This window comes from Aquarana catesbeiana, linkage group LG02 (genome assembly GCF_042186555.1).
Source record: "Aquarana catesbeiana isolate 2022-GZ linkage group LG02, ASM4218655v1, whole genome shotgun sequence".
NCBI classification, from domain to species: domain Eukaryota; kingdom Metazoa; phylum Chordata; class Amphibia; order Anura; family Ranidae; genus Aquarana; species Aquarana catesbeiana.
In genome coordinates, this window is record NC_133325.1 from 182,874,190 (window position 1) to 182,893,868 (window position 19,679).

Below are 19,679 nucleotides of genomic sequence, written 5' to 3' on the forward strand. Positions count from 1 at the left end.
ATCATCCCCAGAGTGGCTCAATGATATTGAGGTCAGGAGACTGAGATGGCCTCCAGAACCTTCACTTTATTCTGCTGTAGCCAATGACAGGTCAACTTGGCCTTGTGTTTTGGATCATTGACATGCTGGAATGTCCAAGTACGTCCCATGCGCAGCTTTCTGGTTGATGAATGCAAATTTTCCTCAAGTATTTTTTGATAACATACTGCATTCATCTTGTCAACAATTTTGCCCAAATTTCCTGTGCCTTTGTAGCTCACACATCCCTAAAACATCAGCAATCCACTTCCGTACCTTTCATCATAGGCCTTGTTGATTCCTCTCCAAATGGAGCGTTTATGGTTGTGGCCAAAAAGCTCAATTTTGGTCTCATCACTCCAAATGACTTTGTGCCAGAAGGTTTGAGGCTTGTCTTTGTCCTGTTTGGCGTTTTGTAAGCGGGATGCTTTCTGGCATTTGTGTAGTAATGGCTTTCTTCTGGCGACTCGACCATGCAGCCCATCTTTCTTCAAGTGCCTCCTTTATTGTGCATCTTGAAACAGCCACGCCACATGTTTTCAGAGAGTCCTGTATTTCACCTGAAGTTATTTGTGGGTTTTTCTTTGCATCCTGAAAAATTTTGGTTGGTCTACCTGACCGTGGTTTGGTTTCAATAGAACCCCTCATTTTCCACTTCTTGATTAGAGTTTGAACACTGCTGATTGGCATTCTAAATTTCTTGGATATCTTTTTATATCCCTTTCCTGTTTTATACAGTTCAACTACCATTTCCCGCAGACCCTTTGACAATTCTTTTGCTTTCCCCATGACTAAGAATCCAGAAAACGTCAGTGCAGCACTGGATACAAGATGCAAGGGTTTGTCAGGAGTCCGGAAACGCATTGACCTTTTATACACACACACTAATTACAAGCAAACAGATCATAGGTGAGAATGGTTACATTTTAATAGCCATTCAAACCCATTTGTGTCAACTTGTGTGCATGTTATCAGGCCAAAATCACCAAGGTATGTAAACTTTTGATCAGGGTCATTTGGGTAGTTTCTGTTGCCATTAGGTTTTAAAAAGAGTAAATACAATTGATTGATAATAAATGGCTTCAGCCAAACACTAACCATTAGTGAAAGAAATGTTTTTTGTGTTATTCATATTCTCTGAAAAATGGCAAAGAAATCATAAACTCTGCCAGGATATGTAAACTTATGAGCACAACTGTATATAGTACGTACTCCTTTATTTAACAAATAAAGTGCAACATTTACTGTAAAGTGCCAGTTTACGGGGACACCTCCAAAATTCACATGCATTAAACAATTATAGAACAGATGTAACAACAAAATAAAATCTCCTCAGGCTGCCTGTATTGATTGTGCAAAGTGGGGCCCAGGGACGCTCACTCCTCAATGCCCATCAAATGCAGCCTGATCAGTGCCCATCAAATGCAGCCTAATCAGTGTCCATCAAATGCAGCCTTGCCAGTGCCCATCAAATGCAGTCTGATCAGTGCACATCAAATGCAGCCTGATCAGTGCCCATCAAATGCAGCCTGATCAGAGCCCATCAAATACAGCCTTGCCAGTGCCCATCAAATGCAGTCTGATCAGTGCCCATCAAATGCAGCCTTATCAGTGCCCAGCAATGCGGTCTTACCAGTACCCATCAATACAGCCTTACCAGTGGCCATCAATGCAGCCTTACCTGTGCCCATCAAATGCAGCCTCATCAGTGCATAGAGAGAAGGTGTCCCCATCAGAGTGTCCCCCATCAGAGTGTCCCCATCAGTGTCCCCATCAGAGTGTCCCCATCAGAGTGACCCCATCAGATTGTCCCCATCAGAGTGACCCCATCAGATTGTCTCCATCAGAGTGCCCCTATCAAAGTGCCCCCATCAGATTGTCCCCATCAGAGTGACCCCATCAAAGTGTCCCCGTCAGAGTGACCCCATCAGATTGTCTCCGTCAGAATGCCCCCATCAGCGTTCCCCCCATGAAAGTGACCCCATCAGATTGCCCCCATCAGATTGTCCTCATCAGATTGTCCCCATCAGAGTTCCCCCCATCAGAGTGACCCCATCAAAGTGCCCCCATAAGATTGTCCCCATCAGAGTTCCCCCATCAGCGTTCCCTCCATGAAAGTGACCCTATCAGAGTGCCCCTATCAGATTGTCCTCATCAGATTGTCCCCATCAGATTGTCCCCATCAGAGTTCCCCCCATCAGAGTGACCCCATCAGATTGTCCCCATCAGCGTTCCCCCATCAGATTGTCCCCATCAGAGTTCCCCCATCAGATTTTCCCCATCAGCGTTCCCCCCATCAGAGTGTCCCCATCAGAGTGTCCCCATCAGAGTGTCCCCATCAGAGTGACCCCATCAGAGAGCCCCCATCAGTGTTTCCATCAGAGAGCCCCCATCAGAGTGTCCCCATCAGCTGTCAGAGTGTCCCCATCCGAGTTGTGAACCATCACAAAGTAGAAAAGTTTACCATAAGTCCTTGCAGGCAGGGGGCAGGTGCGGAGCTTGAAGAAGGGGCATGTTGCATGGGGCAGGAGCTGGGCAGAGAAACTTGCTGAAGAGGGCAGGGAGCACAGGTGATGTGATTGGTTGCTATGACAATGGCAGTTCTAGGAGCCAATGACAGTATTGCAGCGAGATCTAGCACGGCAGATTGGCAGGCGCGGTCCTGTATAGTATAGCGGCCACTGGTGGAGGACGGGCATGCCGGGATGACACCGCCCCCAATGTGTGGCACACGGGGCAGACCGCCTCCCCATTGGCACGGACTTCCTCCCCTTCCCGCACAGTCACACTGCCTGCCTACCACAGCTCGCATACTTGAGGCCAGTCCTGCAGGACACGGTTGCTAACGAGAACGACATTTCTGCTGTATAAAAAGTACAAGAACGTTGTTCCTATGCGTTCCTGCAGGACCCGAGCCCTGACCATAAGTCCTTGCAGGCAGGGGGCAGGTGCAGAGCTTGAAGAAGGAGCCTGCTGCAGGGGGCAGGAGCTGGGCGGAGGAACTTGCTGAAGAGGGCAGGGAGCACAGGTGATGTTATTGGTTGCCAGGACAAGGAGGGAGGGGAAGACAGTTGCGCCGGGATGACACTGCCCCAATGTGTGGCACATGGGGCGGACCGCTCCCAAGTTGGCAAGGAAGTCCTCCCCTTCCTGCAGACCCACACTGCCTGCCTACCACAGCTCGCATACTTGAGGCCAATCCTGCAGGATGCGGTTGCTAATGGGAATGACGTTCCTGCTGTGTAAAAAGTACAGGAACATCGTTCCCATGCGTTCCTTCAGGACTCGAGCCCTGTATGTATCTATCCCTGTATCTTCTGGAAGCAGAATTTGAAGGCAGAAGGGATAGAAAATAGTTGGTGCACAACCATATACACATGCATATAATAAACACTCTTCTTAACTATTTTCTGTCCTCTATATAATAAAAACTGTATAATTGGTGTGATTGTTTGTTCTACTGTTTGATAACAATCTCTTTTGTTTTTCAGTGTTGGGCTGGGGGACTCTTGCTGTCACTGTGATCAGCGCCCCGACACTCCTTGCAGTAGCTTTTGTCCCACTTCTGAGGCGTCCACTCTTCCGCTACCTGCTCAGGTTCCTGGTGGCCTTGGCTGTGGGGACGCTCTGCGGTGATGCTTTATTGCACCTCCTGCCCCATGTAGGAAAAAGTATTTTATAGTGGTACATCATTATGTATAGATGCAAGCATTTGTCATAGAATGTCTAAAATACACTATATTACCTAAAGTATTGGAATGCCTGCCTTTACACGCACACTTTAACAGCATTAACTTTAATGGCATCCCGAGCTTAAGCCGTAGGGTTCAATATTGAGTTGGCCCATCCTTTGCAACTATAACATCTTCAACTCTTTTAGGAAGGCTGTTCACAAGCTCAAGGAGTATGTCTGTCTATGGGAATGTTTGTCACAGCCATTTTTTTTTTACTGGCATTATCAAAGGTTACAAAATTACAGTTTTCGATGCAAATTTCAGTATTTAGGCTACAATCAATTACAATATGCAATTAGCAGTGTGATTTAAGGTAGATATTAAAGCAAAATTTATTATTTAAAACCTATTTCTTATTTTATTTTTCATATAAGAAAGTACGTAGCTCAGGGACAGTGGAAGGCAAGGGATTGGAATGGACGGGCACGCACAGATGAAATTGACACTCACAGTGACACTGATCTTTTCCTGTCACTGGCATTTACTGCGGTTGGCAGCACTGTGCAGCACCATGGCAACTGCAGATCAAACAGAGGCTAAGATGGCAGCTCCCTTGGCTGTAAAGGATAGGAGGGTTGAGTTCTGGTTCTAAGTGTGGTTTACTGTTAGGTACGGTTGTTCCACACTCAAGCCCCTCTGAAAAGGCCAGCTTGGGGGAAACTGAAAAGCAAAAGTAACCTACATATGCCTACGTAATGCTTTTAGGAATCAAGCTCATGGTCATTTATTGTAGAGAGTCTTCCTTTATTGGTGGATGAAGTTCTTCCACCAATACTCTACTAAAGAGATTCTACTTTGTGAGATATTGGCAGTATACATATTTCAGAAGTGTTGAATAATTAAAAATAAATGTTAGGTTGAATTACAGAATTTTTGAAATCCCAAAAAACTAAGGAAAGCCCAGCAAATGTATTCCTCCCCTGTAATAATGAATAAATATGACTGAGATTAGTGACTGTTGTTTGTAGAACTCTATCTTCTTTGCTGGCTGTTCTGTATCTTAGTAGATATCTGTTGACAATAATAGTTGTCAAAAACCTGGAGAAGGTCTGATATGGTCTTTCTTGCTTATTGATCAGTCCTTGGTATTTACGTCAGAACAGGTGTGGCTATGTGCATTGCTTTATTGTGCATTGACATGTTTTAGATGTGTTGTGTTATATATGAAAGATTCAATTTAAATAGTCTTGAATGGGAAACTGCAGGTCAACACACCTCAAGTGCCGAATACAGCTAATTTTTCCCCACACACTTCAATAGAGATATGAGCAGACTCTTAACAACAATGGATATTTTTTTGTCTGTGCATTATGCTCGTGTTTGAAATTGTACCACAATTCACGACAATGCATCTGATATGGACAAGCCCTTAGACAATCTACAGTAAAATATTTTGGCATAGGGTGTTGGGAACTGACTAGAAGAGAGGTATGTGGAAGGAGAGCGAGTCCAGCACAAGGGAGCCAAGTGGAGTTACGGGGAGCTGAGTAAAAGTAAAAGGAACACAAGGGAGGTGAGCTGAGGAAGGAGGATAATGGAGGAGAAGAGGGGTAAGTGGAGGGCAAAGAAGATAAATGGAACAAGAGGGAGGTGAGTAGAGAAGGAGAGAGGTGATTTGAGGAGGAGCGAGGTTAGTGGAAGACAAGGAAGTGAATAGAGGGGGAGGGAGGTGAGCTGGGGACTAGAGAGGTGAGCTGGGATGAGGGAGGTGAGCTGAGGATGAGAGAGGAGAGTGGAGGATGACAGAGGTGGTTGGTCGGGGACATAGGGGAGTGGAGGATGAGAGAGGTAGGCGGAGGAGTAGAAGGAAGGGATGTGAAGTATCAGGAAAGTTGGTGGATGGGAAGGTAGGCAGAGGAGGAGGGAGGAGAGCAGGAGGATGAGAGTGGTAAGTGAAATTAATGCACGTCGCATGTGCATTTCTCTGTTTTTGGAGTATGCTTGTTGAGTGTGTGCTTTGATTGGCTTGACTTTACTGTTGTGCCTATATTGTCCATGAACTTTTATTTAATCATTTCTGCAGTCTCAGGAAGATCACACAAAGCCTGATCATCATATTGAACCAGTACTAAAAGGGTTGTGTGTGCTTGGAGGTATCTATGTATTGTTCCTTATTGAAAATCTCCTGGGACTCCTGAAGCAGAGAAGACATGAGGTGACTTATTTTATAAATATAACTTTTTAAATATTACTCAAACTAGCCATACATTTAAGGACTTCAGTATTAAAGCGTTTGTTAACCCCAAAAAAATAAAAATAAAAAATCCTGCTCTTTTAAAGCATGTTATATCACTCAGTGCTTGTTCTGTTCATTTGGCCCCCTGTAACACCTAAAAAACCTGGCTGATCCTGCCAGTTTCTCCCCACCCCACTGTAAATTGACCACGGTGTATCATGGCTGCTGAAACCAGACATCGTGGTCAGTTTACGTGCCTCCGTCATCAGCAGCCTGCTATCTGCTCTCCTCTCTACTCCTGTGTCCTCCTCCCCCCTCCCTGTCTGTGTGTGTGTGAGCCGCCCCTCCCCCCTGCTGCTGCTCTCATAACGCTAACCTGTATACACCATCAGCACTGCCTCCTATTGCAGTGTCCCCCCCATGAATGATTTATAACTATAAATGCTGGAAATACCTCATTTAAGAGCCGAGATTGCGATCACATGACCAGCCAGCTCTCTCCTCCTCCCCTCCAGACTGACATCAGGGGAATCTCAGCCCCGCCCACTGCATCTCTCAGAGGAGGAAAGGAGGAAGCTGGACGATCATGTGATTGCAATCTCAGCAGTGAAATTAGGTATTTGCAGCATTTATTTTTATAAATCACACACAGAGGGGGATACCACAATAGGAGGCCGTGCTAATGGTGTATACAGGTTAGAGTGGCTTAACAACCACTTTAAGGTGCCCATATACTGTACTTTTTATTTGTACCTCCATCCACACAAATGAGGTGAATGGAGGAATCCCCTTACCGGGGACATTGTATTCACTGATATGTGGCTGCAGCTATTTGGCCGATCAGCTAATCGATGAAAACATTCCAACTTGTCCCTTCAACAGAAGTAAAAAAAATGACTGACTGAATCATCCAGGCCCTGCTGAACCAGACGAATTTTGATCAGTGTATGGGCAGCTTTAGCAACTAATTGAACAGACCCTCATGGCATCCCATCTGCTAAAATGCCCTTCTACTATTCTGTATATTTCACAGCTGATAACTCTCACAGTTGGTTGGTCTGATTTATCAATATGTTAGTAAAAATAATTTCCTCAGACATAATATCCTTTACCTTCATCATTTTACCTGCTAAGTCAGTATCCTGTGTAGCAAGGTCCCAGAGAATCTCCAGGGCCAGCTGACATCCTTCTCTATGTAGTGGGTTGTGAGGCATGGTGGGTGTATAGCTGTTAAAAGTTATTGGGCGCCAGACACTTCTTGGATGCAAAATAAAGTTTATTTCTCTTAACATTTGGTGCACACATGTGGACTTCCATCCTTTGCAACTACTGAGGAATATATTTAAAAGCTTGTGCCTGGAGTTGAGCTTTAAAGGCTAACTCCACCTTTTGCACCATGTTACACCTGTATTCAGGGTGTAACATGGTGCAAATCCCCCGCCCCTTGACAGCATGTAGGGGTTCTTCTCCCCTGCAGATGTCACTTTTTAAATTGGCACGGTTGTGTGGGGCTCCACCCACACAGCCGTGTCATTTATTTACAGATCTCTGTGAATGAATGAACTACAAGTTCTGTCTTCCTCCGCAAAAGACAGACTTGTAAATCTCAGTGGAACACAAGTGCAGTATTATACATGCTATTCATCTTCACAAGAACGCACTGTTTATCTTTAGGAAACATAATTTTTTTCTGGGTGAATGCAGTTGTCTGTCTTTTCTTATATATTTCCAACCGGTTAACTCCAAGATTGAGTTACTGTAAGTGTATACCACAAAGGGACAAATTTTCCCTTTTGTGTTGTTTACAGACAACATGGTGTAAGCTGGTAATTCCCTTTAAGTAAGCAAGTTATTCATTCATTTACATTTAAGTGCCTTTCCATCACTAGAAACCTCCCCATGTGAAAAAGCTTGCTCAGGATGAAGGATGCACCACCATGTTATGTGAATTTGGAAAACCTGTTGGTAAGTAACACACTTCCAAACACATCATATAACAGGTGACTTGCTTTGGTTTATGTGAACTAAATGAAATGTACAGTGTATTTTTTGAGTTCATAGTTTATGACTAACCCTAGGTTAGTTTATAACTAACCCTAGGATCACATCTATGCGGTTGATGCGGTTTTCAGACATGTTTTGCAGGGCGTTTTGAAACATGCATTTTTGATGCCTTTTGCATTGGTTTCCACTTTAGCAAACTGTGTATGGCTAGTTGTTAAGAAGTGGGTCTGGGAAGCCGGCCACTGCATCCTTACCAATCGATGAGTCATCAGCTGCCAGCAGGCTTCCTCACTGACAACTGAATGTAAAAACAAGAATTTCCAGCTAAAAAAAAAATCTGCAAAATATGGCGTGGGGTCCCCCCCATCCATACCAGGTCCTGTTGAGGGCATGTGACCTGGCGTGGTTTAGAAGCAGGAAGGGGAGGAGGGCGCTAGCTTGTCCTCTCCCTTTACTGAGCTGCTAGGCTGCATGCTTGGATAAGGATCTGGTATGGATTTTGGGGGTGACCCCACACCATATTTAAAAAAAAAAAATTTGGCATGGGGTTCCCCTCAAAATCCATACCAGACCCAAAGGGCCTGTTTATTTATTTATTTACTACAGGTATTTATAAAGTACTGACAAATTACACAGCATTTTACATATGTTGTACATTCACATCATTCCCTGCCCTCAAGGAGCTTACAATCTAAGGTCCCTATCTCACATCCATATATACACACACTAGGGCCAATTTTCGTACCAGCATGTTTTTGGAGTGTGGGAGGAAACAAGAGTACCTGAAGGAAACACACGCAAGCTTTGTTTAAACCCAGGAAAAGTACACATTTTGGTAGATTGTATTTTACAGTGCCTTGAAAAAGTATTCATACCCCTTGACATTTTGTCATGTTACAATCAAAAACGTAAATGTATTTTATGTGCTAGACCAACACAAAGTGGCACATAATTGTGAAGTGGAAGGAAAATAATAAATGTTTTTCAATTTCTTTTGTGAATAAATATGTGAAAAGGTGCGGTGTGCATTTGTATTCAGCCAACTTTGTAAAACCACCTTTCCCTGCAATTACAGCTGCAAGTCTTTTTGGGGATTTCTCTACCAGCTTTGTACATCTAGAGAGTGACATTTTTGCCCATTCTTCTTTGCAAAGTAGCTTAGCACAGTGCACATTAATTAGGATATTGTATAATCTTCAGATACTGTAATTAGCACAGCAACTTACCGTAGTTAATAGAGTAAGAATAAAGAGTAGAGTACAATATCCATCAACCATCTAATTGCAAATCATTGCATTCTGTTTTCATATAGATTTTACACAGCGCCCCAACTTTTTTAGAATTGCGGTTGTGGTAGGTGTCATAAGTTTAGTGTTTGGTGAGAATATAAAATGACAATATTTTAAAAACTTGGTTGATTTTGAGTATTGTGCTAGATGTAGCTTCTATGGGCAGTTAAATAGATATAATTGAATTAATATTCTAAAAATATTGATTGCACACAGTGTTATGCAGAATAGCTACATTACTGCAATCTATAAAAACAGAATACCAAAATTACATTAAGCTCTGCCTACCAATCTTATTATCTTGACTGCAAAGTGTAATATATTCATCACAGTCAGATATCATATAATAAATATAAATATATATATATATATATATATATATATATATATATATATATATATATATATATATAATCATCATATATTTATAATCATCATATATTATAAAAAAGATCACATCTGATTGTTGTGGGTCTTTGCACATAGTTGTTGCATCTTGTAATTATTAAACAAGCCTGTTAACCACTTCCGGACCACCGCACGCCGATATAAGTCGGCTGTTTGAAGAGGGATATCTTATGGCAGCAGCTAGCTGCCATAACCCCGGTATCCTCTTCTTCAGCGGGTGGTCTGGTTTCCGATAATAGTGGTCTCTGCGGCAGATTCGCCGCAAGATCACTTTTATCGGTGGTGGGAGAGGGCCCCCCTGCTGCTCTCCGGTGCCCTCCGCCACTTACTGGAGCCGTCGGCAGTGGCGGAGGCGATCCGGTCCTCTTCCGTGTGTGGTATGGAGACGAGTGAGGGGAAGATGGCCCCCACCCGTCTCCATACCATTGCATAGCTCTTAAAGGGCCTTTTTTTTTTTTCAAATGACAAAATGTATTTATTTTTTATTGCATTTTAGTGTAAATATGAGATCTGAGGTCTTTTTGACATCAGATCTCATATCTAAGAGGTCCTGTCATGCTTTTTTATATTACAAGGGATTTTGCATTCCTTGTAATAAGAATTAAAGTTACACAATTTTTTTTTTGTGTGTAAAAATAAAAAGTAAAAGGTAAAAAAAAAAGAAAACAAATTTTTTTTTTTAAACACGCCCTGTCCCGCCAAACTCGCGTGCAGAAACAAACGCATACGTGAGTAGCGCCTGCATATGAAAACGGTGTTCAAACCACACATGTGAGGTATCACCACGATTGGTAGAGCAAGAGCAATAATTCTAGCCATAGACCCCTGTAACTCAAAACATGCAACCTGTAGAATTTTTTTTAAACATCGCCTATGGAGATTTCTAGAGGTAAAAGTTTGTCGCCATTCCATGAGCGTGCGCAATTTTGAATCGTGTCATGTTGGGTATCAATTTACTCTGTATAACATTACCTTTCACAATATAAAAAAAATTGGGCTAACTTTACTGTTGTCTTATTTTTTAATTTAAAAAAGTGTATTTTTTCCAAAAGTGTGCTTGTAAGACCGCTGCGCAAATACAGTGTGACAGAAAGTATTGTAATGACTGCTATTTTATTCTCTAGGCTGTTATAAAAAAAAATGTATAATGTTTGGAGGATCTAAGTAATTTTCTAGAAAAAAATATTTTTTTTAACTCGTAAACAACAAATCTTAGAAAGAGGCTCGGTCCTTAAGTGGTTAATATTAAAGCTGAAGTTTACATTAAAAAAAAAAAAACTGTTTTTTTTACATCACTTACCTGGACATTGTGCAAGTATCTGGATCCTGGAGAAAATGTCACTGCAGGGATGCTGGTCCTCTTGATGTTTTTGAACTTCTGGTGCTGCAATGGTTAACGGCTTTAGGTCTTCAGACAGAACAGCAGTAGTCAATGAAAGAACATTTCTCAATAGAGGAAGAGGGAGAAGAAGGCATGTTCCCATCAGGCCATCTGTCTGAAGCTGTTAACCACAGTAGCGCCAAAAGGTTGGAGCCAGGAATATTTCTCCAGCTGCCATTATTCACTAAAAGTGAATATAAAATAAAATTCCAAATTATGGGTTGTCACCTGAACGGGAATATAGGGAAAATCTTCCAATGGGACACTAGTTCTAGTAACCCTGTTGAAAACTAGGGATTTCCTTCACTTTGTAGTGATGATTGAACAGTGCTCCATGAGATGTTCAAAGCTTGGGTTATTTTTTTTATAACCTAACCCCGCTTTAAACTTCTCCACAACTTTATCCCTGACCTGTCTGGCATGTTCCATGGCCTTCATGATGCTGTTTGGTCACTAAGGTTCTCTAGCAAACCTCTGAGGGCTTCACAGAACAGCTGTATTTATACTGAGATAAATTACACACAGGTGGACTCTGTAATCTAATTAGGTGACTTCTGGCAATTGGTTCCACTAGATTTTAGTTAGGGGTATCAGAGTAAAACGGGCTGAATACAAATGCACGCCACACTTTTCACATATTTATTTGTAAAAAAAATTGAAAATGATCATTTTCCCTCCTCTTCACAATTATGTGCCACTTTGGTTAATAACTGGTGTATGGGATCAATTTAAAATATGCATTCATCATTTAAACATATTCCAGAGTTCTTCTTTAAGGTAATTTTAGAATTAATGGCTTACATATGTTTTTTTTTTTTCTCTTAAGACTCTGCGTTTTGTGAGTCTTCTGGAGTGCAGACTATTTGTCAGCAAAGACACGACATTCTGGTGGAAGAAATAGGAAGCAGTCATCACGGTCACTCAGGACACTCACACAGTGCATCCAGTGGAGGCATTGCAGAGTTTGTATGGATGGTTCTACTCGGAGATGGAATACACAACTTCACAGATGGCTTGGCAATAGGTGAGCTGATATGAACTCCGCAACTGCCTAAGCCCTCATTCACAATGCAATTTGTCATGCGATTTGATAGTTCAAAATCACATGGCAAGTCGCACCCTATTTTCAGCAATGGAACTATTCAAATCATTGTGACTCAAGTCGCAGTGACTTTGAAAAAGATTCCTGCACTACGTTTCTGTGATTTCATTGCGACTTTCATTGATTTCTGTTAAATGAAGTTGCAAGCCGCAATTAAATTGGAGATCCAAACCGTACTGATCTGCAGCTTTGAAAATGCATCGAAGTAGCACGATTTCAAAGCCACACTGGTGTGAACCAGGGCTGAGCCTTTGCTAGGCACTTATCAGGGACGTATGGAGAGGTCAGTGGCTGGTGAGGCACTGGCTAGTATCAGAGCCAGATACACACAGGTTACATACGTCGCAAATGTTAGAGCGAGATCAATAATTCCAGCACTAGACCTCCTCTGTAATGCTAAACATGTAACCTGTAAGAAATGTTAAAGTGTCGCCTATGGAGATTTTTAAGTACCGAAGTTTGGCGTCATTCTACGAGTGTGCGCAATTTTAAAGCATGACATGTTAGGTATCTATCTACTTGGCGTAACATCATTTTTTACAATATACAAAAAAATCGGGCAAACTTTAGTGTTTTCTTTTTTTATATTCATGAATATTTCTTTCCATAAAACGCATTTGAAAAACTGCTGCGCAAATAATGTGTGACATAAAAATTTGCCATGACCACCATTTTATTCCCTAGGGTGTCTGCTAAAAATATATATATATATATATATATATATATATATATATATATATATATATATATATATATATATTGTTTTGGGGTTCTAAGTATTTTTCTAGCAAAAAAAATGAGTATTTTTACACGTAGGAGAGAAGTGTCAGAGTTGGCCTGGGTGCCAAGTGGTTAATTACCATAAGAAAGTAATATACAAATAATTATTATATATTGTTTTTAAGGTAGTTTACTATATTTTCAAAAACTGTACTCAAGCAGGTGGCTTAACGTACAAATTACCGAAGCTTGAAGTTATAACTTCAAACCAGTAATTTCACAGTAAATAGATAAATCATATATTATTATGCTATAAGTTAAAACAGTACCTTTTCAGCAGGCAGCAGATTCTCATTCTCCCTCTTAACTGTGAGAAAAACATGGGATTATGGGTAAATCTTATACCATAAAGCCATGCTTTTTCCTTCTAGAGGGCTGGGCTGGGCTGGGCTGGAAGGGGGCATGTGTCTTTCAGACACATGCCCCCTTCTATGACACTGCAGTGAGAGGCGAACCTCCAATGCAGCATTTTTATTGGACAGCTTGTTCCAACAGTGCTTTACCATTGGTCCAAAGCTCCAAGCTGTCCATTAAGCTTAGTGCCTCTGGCAAGAAGTGAGGAGAGGCACTGTGAGCTCATCCTCTCAGTCTGCTGCATACAGAGTGTGCCAGCTTGTATTTACCGTAAACTGTCGGCTCTGTATGTAGCTTCTGACAGACTCCACAAGAAGCCCTGTATTTCCGAAACTATAGGTGGCAGGAGCCCTAAATTTTGACCATTGGTGGGGTAGAACTTCAGCTACCAACCAAATTTTTTTTTTTTATGTTCACTGCAGGTGAGGCTCTGCCTTACCTGCCTCCCCTGACTGCACGTCCCTGGAGTTTATGCTTAATTGTTTGTTCACACTGCTGTCAGATTTTTCCTTGCAGCGCGCTGCAGCGAGGAAGGAGTATGTTGATGCATGCATGTTTCAGTACATTGCACTGTTTATTGCAATATAGTGATACGCAATGCAGACTGATATGATCCATGTGTTCCTAATTCAGTCACAAATCCCAGAGTTTTTTTTTTTATCAGCTAAAACCTTGCAGGACTGCAATCATTATAGTTATTACTGCTAATACATTTTGTCCCCAGCACTGGGCCCACCTTGCTGACAGCATTCCTGCTGCCTGTCCTTGATTTAGGCATTGTTATGTTAAAATCAATGACACATAGGGGGAGATTTACTAAAACTGGAGAATGCAAAATCTGGCACAGCTCTGCATAGTAACCAATCAGGTTCCAGGTTTTATTGTCAAAGCTTAATGCGGAGTTCCACCGAAAAAAAAAAATTAAAAGTCAGCAGCTACAAAAAGTGAAGCTGCTGACTTTTAATAATCGGACACTCACCTGTCCCACGGTCCAGCGATGCGGGCGTACGAAGCCCTGTTCCTCTCAACGGTGTAGGCATTTTTACTGGGCGCATGCATGACCCACTCTGCGTGCTGTGAATGGCCAGGTAATCTTCTGGGACCTGTGATGTGTCCCAGAAGATTGCAGGGAGGGAGGGGGGAGAGGTGAACTTCCGGTGCCGTGGAGCCCCGGGAGGAAGCGGGAACTGAATGTCTCTAAAAAGAGGGTATCCGCTTCCCCCCCAAAAAATTGCATACCAAATGTTGCATGTCAGGGGGTCACCATCACTTAAAGCGGAAGTTCCATTTTTGGGTGGAACTCTGCTTTAATTGAACAAACTTAAAATGGAGTTCCAGCCATCGCCGGCATCACAAGTGTGGGCACCCGGCTGTGACAGGAGGGGGGAGGAGAACTTCTGCTTGAGTTGCCTAAGCGGCTGAAGTGGAAGTGGGAGCTGGGTACCTGTCAAAACTAGGTACCCGCTCCCCCCCCAAAAAAAGTGACTTGTCAAATGTGGCTTGTAAGGGGGTGAGGAGTCCTTAAAGCGGAACGTCCATATTTGGGTGGAACTCCGCTTTAAGTTGATTGCGTACCATGCACAGCTGCACCAGATTTTGCACTTTCCAGTTTTAGTAAACTCCCCCTACATTGTTGTAAGTTGTGACAGAGCAAGAATTAGCCAAGGGACTCCATCCAAGTTTGGATATGGGACCCCATAATTTGTTGTTATGCTCCTGGGTTAGGGCAATGTCATACAGAATCTCTATACCTGCAATTTTTTTAGTTAATTCACAGTATAGTCTTCCACTGCTAAGCTGATTAAGAGCTCATGTGCCAGGGCAGGGAAGAAAAAGTTAATTATTTCTTTTCCTGTGGACTGCTGTGGTGAAATGAAGTTGCCAAAACAGAACTAATATATACTTTTCTCTATAGGTGCTGCTTTTTCTGCAGGGATATCTGGGGGCTTCAGCACAACCATTGCAGTGTTTTGCCATGAATTGCCCCATGAGCTTGGTAAGTAATGAAACTAGTACTGTCTGTATTTTGGGCTCATTCAGAGCTGGAATAAAAAAAAGAGGTATTAGGGTACAATACGTCCCCAAACAATTACTGGGTGTATTTCAGCCCCAGGCTAGGTACAGTTAGTATGGTACAATATATTTATATATTGTGTTGCTTGGCAGGGGGTAGCCTGTACCATCAAAGATCTGACCAATTTTTCATCTAGTAGGAAACCCGGTGGCGTGCCTGCTGCACCTCACAAAACAGTCCATCAATAAATATAAGGCCTCTTGCACGATCCAGCTGTTGAATGCTGCAAAGGCTTGTATTCCTTCGCGCTGGAGATCTGTGACTCCACCTTCGAGGTCTCTTTGGCATTCCAAAATTAATGAACTCAGGGACATGGAGGATCTTACGGCCACCTTATACAATCGAGAGGAGACCTTTTGTGACACTTGGAGGCCATGGTAACATTTTATATACACTGATGCCTAACTACAGGAGGTTTTGCAACCCAGTTGAACTACTGGCACTAGCTAGACTATGACCCTGGGCGAAAGATCCTCCCCCACCCTCTATTTTGTCACCCTTTCTTTACCCTCCTTTTTTTCTCTTTTGTAACTGTGTGAGATATCATCTCCAGTTCTAAGCTGTTATAATATTCGTACATTTGGTCTTTTTGGTGACTCATTCCTGAAGATATTTTTCTGGCCCTTGGGGTTCTTTAAGCAACCCCAGGGTTTTTTACTATTTCTCACCAAATATGGACATTTGTTGGGGCTATCCGTCATCTCTAGTTAGAATATTTGTTTTGTCTGCTGATAACCTATTTAAAGTTTGTTAGCTTATTCTTATGTTGCAAATTTCAAAATTTGTTGTTTATTTATTTTTTTTTTTCAGAGTTCAGCCTAAAACTCAAAACATTATTTATTTATATATTTTTTGGGAAGAGTAGGTAAGGTTTGCTGTCAGTTTCCCATTGGGAAACTTTCTCCTAAAGTGTTGTTAAAGTGCTGTATAAACCTGTATAGCAGTGATATGCAATTAGCGGACTTCCAGCTGTTGCAAAACTACAAGTCCCATCATGCCTCTGCCTCTGGGTGTCATGTTTGTGGCTGTCAGAGTCTTGCTATGCCTCATGGGACTTGTAGTTCTGCAACAGCTGGAGGTCCGCTAATTGCATATCCCTGCTGTATAGGCAGTAAATAAACATTCATACTTCTCTATTTTTCTCCTGCCTTTGTGCAGCCTGGGTCCTCCCCTGTTCTTGCATTGCCAGTTTTAAAATGTCCATGATACAGAGCACATGGGAGATGAAGAGCATGACATAATTTGCTTCATCTTGGGAATGCGCCATACGACACTACTGGCATCTGGTGGGAAAAAAGTCCTTTTGCCGAGATCTTGGAGAGTAGATTTTTTTCCCCCAGCAAATTAATGTTATTTTGTATAATACCTGCACGAGGTGAAACACATGACATCATGGGCTTCATCTTGCGCATGCGCAGTATGACAATACATCGATATCGCGCAGTTTAGGTGCAGGATTTCCCGGAAGGTAATAGTGACATTTCTGTACATAAATCCTGCCTTCACTGAAGTACAAGAGGAAAAAGATATTTCACCAGTTCCCACCCAGGCCAATTCTGACATTTCTCTCCTATGTGCAAAAATCTGTATTTTTTTGCTAGAAAATTACTCAGAACCCCCAAACATTATATATGTTTTTTTAGCTGAGACTGTAGAGAATAAATGGCGATCATTGCAATTTGTTATGTCGCACAGTATTTGCACAGTGATTTTTCAAACTCACTCTTTTTGGGGGGGAAAAAATACACTTTAATGAATTAAAAAAAACACAATATATAATCCATTTTTTATATAAAAGATGATGTTATGAGTAAATAGATACGTCACATGTCAAGCTTTAACCACTTTAATACCAGGCACTTTCTCCCCTTCCTGCCCAGGACAATTTTCAGCTTTCAGTGCTGTTGCACTTTATATGACAATTGCATGGTCATGCAACACTGTACCCAAACAAAATTTTTACCATTTTTTTCCCACAAATAGAGCTTTCTTTTGGTGGTATTTGATCACCACTGTTTGTTTAGCAAAAAAAAAAAAAAACTAAAAAAGACCGAATTTAAAAAAAAAAAACGGTTTTCTTAGTTTTTGGTTATAAAATTTAGTTTTTTCCTTCACTGACGGGCACTGATGAGGCGGCACTGATGAGATGGCGCTGATGAGGAGGCACTGATATTATTACCCGTTTATTATATTTAAGATTTAATATCTCAAAGATATGATGTGGGTTAAATGAGAGCTCTTTGACCAAGAGTGAAAGCTTTAACACAATAACAACATTTATTGGTGAGTAGTTGAAAGTCTATATAATACACATCCATCTATCTATAGTTTACACCAAGGAAGAAAATATGAGGTAAAATAAGAGAATTACATGAAGGAATACAGAGTATATTCCTTAAAACATTAATTTACAAACATAGTTACTATAATTGTAGATTAATAATAATAATTAGTAAAGGGCAGACCTTTCCCATAATTACCCGTTCCACCAAGGTTCCATTCTGATGGCTGCTCTCCCATAAAGAGAAAGTTTCCTCCCATCTAGTCGGTGTATATCAATACAGGCTGATGCCTCATTCGTTGGCATAGCATGGCTTCTGATTGGTGAGCTTCCCTATACTTTGCATAAGTCAGCCCTCTTTAATGCAAATCCTTGTGACTATTAAGGCAGGAGATTGACTTGAACTTTCCCGGGAAGTTAAGTATTGGCCTTCCTTCATTGCATATCCCAGCATGGGATCCTTTGAAGTGAGTATGTGTAAAAACAATGAGGTTTGACTCCCATTGTTTGTACACAAAAGCCTGGGCACTGACTTATCTGGTCTACTCTGAGATATATATGAAGATAATATCTTCCGGCCTGCATAGATACAAAATAAATTATAAATATTCCTAATTACAATATTTTACAGCTATTAATGGAGATTTCACATAAACTCATAAGGCAATATGTAGAATTGATGGGCACTGATATGTAGCACTGATGGGCACCAATAGGCAGCACTGACAGGCGTCACTGATGGGCACTGATTGGCGGCACTGATGGACAGCACCGATGATGAGGTACTGATGAGGTTCTGACAGGTGTTAATGTAGGGCACTGATTGGCACTGTGGTGGGCACTGACTGGCACTGGGATGGGCACCTACAGCTGTTTCTGATGGGGCACCTTTTTGGCAGCTGTGATGGCACATCTGATGGGGCTGTGTTGATAATCAATGTGCTGATTATCAGCACAGACCCCCCCTCTGACAAGGAGAGCTGCAGATCGGCTCTCCCTGTCAGCGCGAACCGAGAAATGCAGTTTACCGGCACTTCCTGGTTCACGCGATAATCAGTTGTGATTGGTCACAGCTGATCACATGGTAAGAAGCCTCTGTCAAAGGCTTCTTACCACGATCGTAGATGCGGCGCTTCAGACTGACACGCTGCACTCGCAATTGCTGCGATGCGTGCCCCTGGGGGCACGCGCTGGCATGTTATCCTGCTGGATGTCATATGATGCCCAGTCAGGATAACAGAACCACTTCCCAGCCGTCAATCTGCTATAGGCCGGGCGGGAAGTGGTTAAAAATTACGCACATTAGTGGCTTGGCGCCAAGGGGGTAAACAGACCCCTAATGTCCCACTTTTGAGACAGAAAAATGAACTGAGGATATAGTTCCCCAATTTTTTTTCTCTCAGCAGCATTTATTGCACTCCAGATGAATGAACAGGGAGCTTTTTTGTACAGAGGCATCCTGTTCATTCACAAACTGAAACAAAGTAAACACAGTTATATATTATATATTTACCAGCCCCCCTCTCTATCCTGAAATGATCCCCCTGTGTTCCCCAAGCAGCTGACAGCCAGTGGGAGGGAAAGGAGGTGTAGCCAGCAGCGCTACAGGGGAAAGGGGCACACGGGGGCCTGGGAAAGGATTGAAGACGGGAAGGGTGATCAGTATAATTGGGGCACAATTACTAGAACCGATCGCTGACCTGTGTAGGGCTCTGTGATGACACTCTGCACTCACAGGAAGTGACTTGAAGGATTCTAAACATTGTTTAATGTAGAAGAGGTGCTGGACCACAGAGCTGTCAATTTGGATAGCATTGGGCAGAAGGTGAGTATTGCAGTGAGAGCTATTTTTTTTTTATCTAGCGTTGCAAAACTTTTATCTGTGTCTTTACAGGCAGGCCTGCTTGGAGTGAGGACTAAGTCTTTACTTCTTATTTCTCTATCCCTAGACTAAACATGCTGTCAACTGTTACATTTTTTTTTTGGGGGGGGGGGGGGTTCCAGTAGAGTTAAGCTTTAAAAAAATGATTGAAAAAAACATACGGTATATACTCACCTCTACATATATACTTACACTG

At 42.1% G+C, this 19,679-nt stretch overlaps 1 protein-coding gene across 2 annotated transcripts in view; it reads left to right on the plus strand.

Moving 5' to 3' along the window:
- The window catches only part of SLC39A5 (solute carrier family 39 member 5), a 79,947-nt gene that overhangs the window by 51,423 nt on the left and 8,845 nt on the right, over positions 1-19,679 (plus strand). For both annotated transcript variants that reach the window (XM_073613995.1, XM_073613996.1), the window contains exons 6-10: positions 3,510-3,679; positions 5,776-5,907; positions 7,818-7,893; positions 11,837-12,034; positions 15,162-15,242. In XM_073613995.1, the coding sequence (XP_073470096.1) occupies positions 3,510-3,679; positions 5,776-5,907; positions 7,818-7,893; positions 11,837-12,034; positions 15,162-15,242 (657 nt within the window). The remainder of the gene's footprint in view (positions 1-3,509; positions 3,680-5,775; positions 5,908-7,817; positions 7,894-11,836; positions 12,035-15,161; positions 15,243-19,679) is intronic.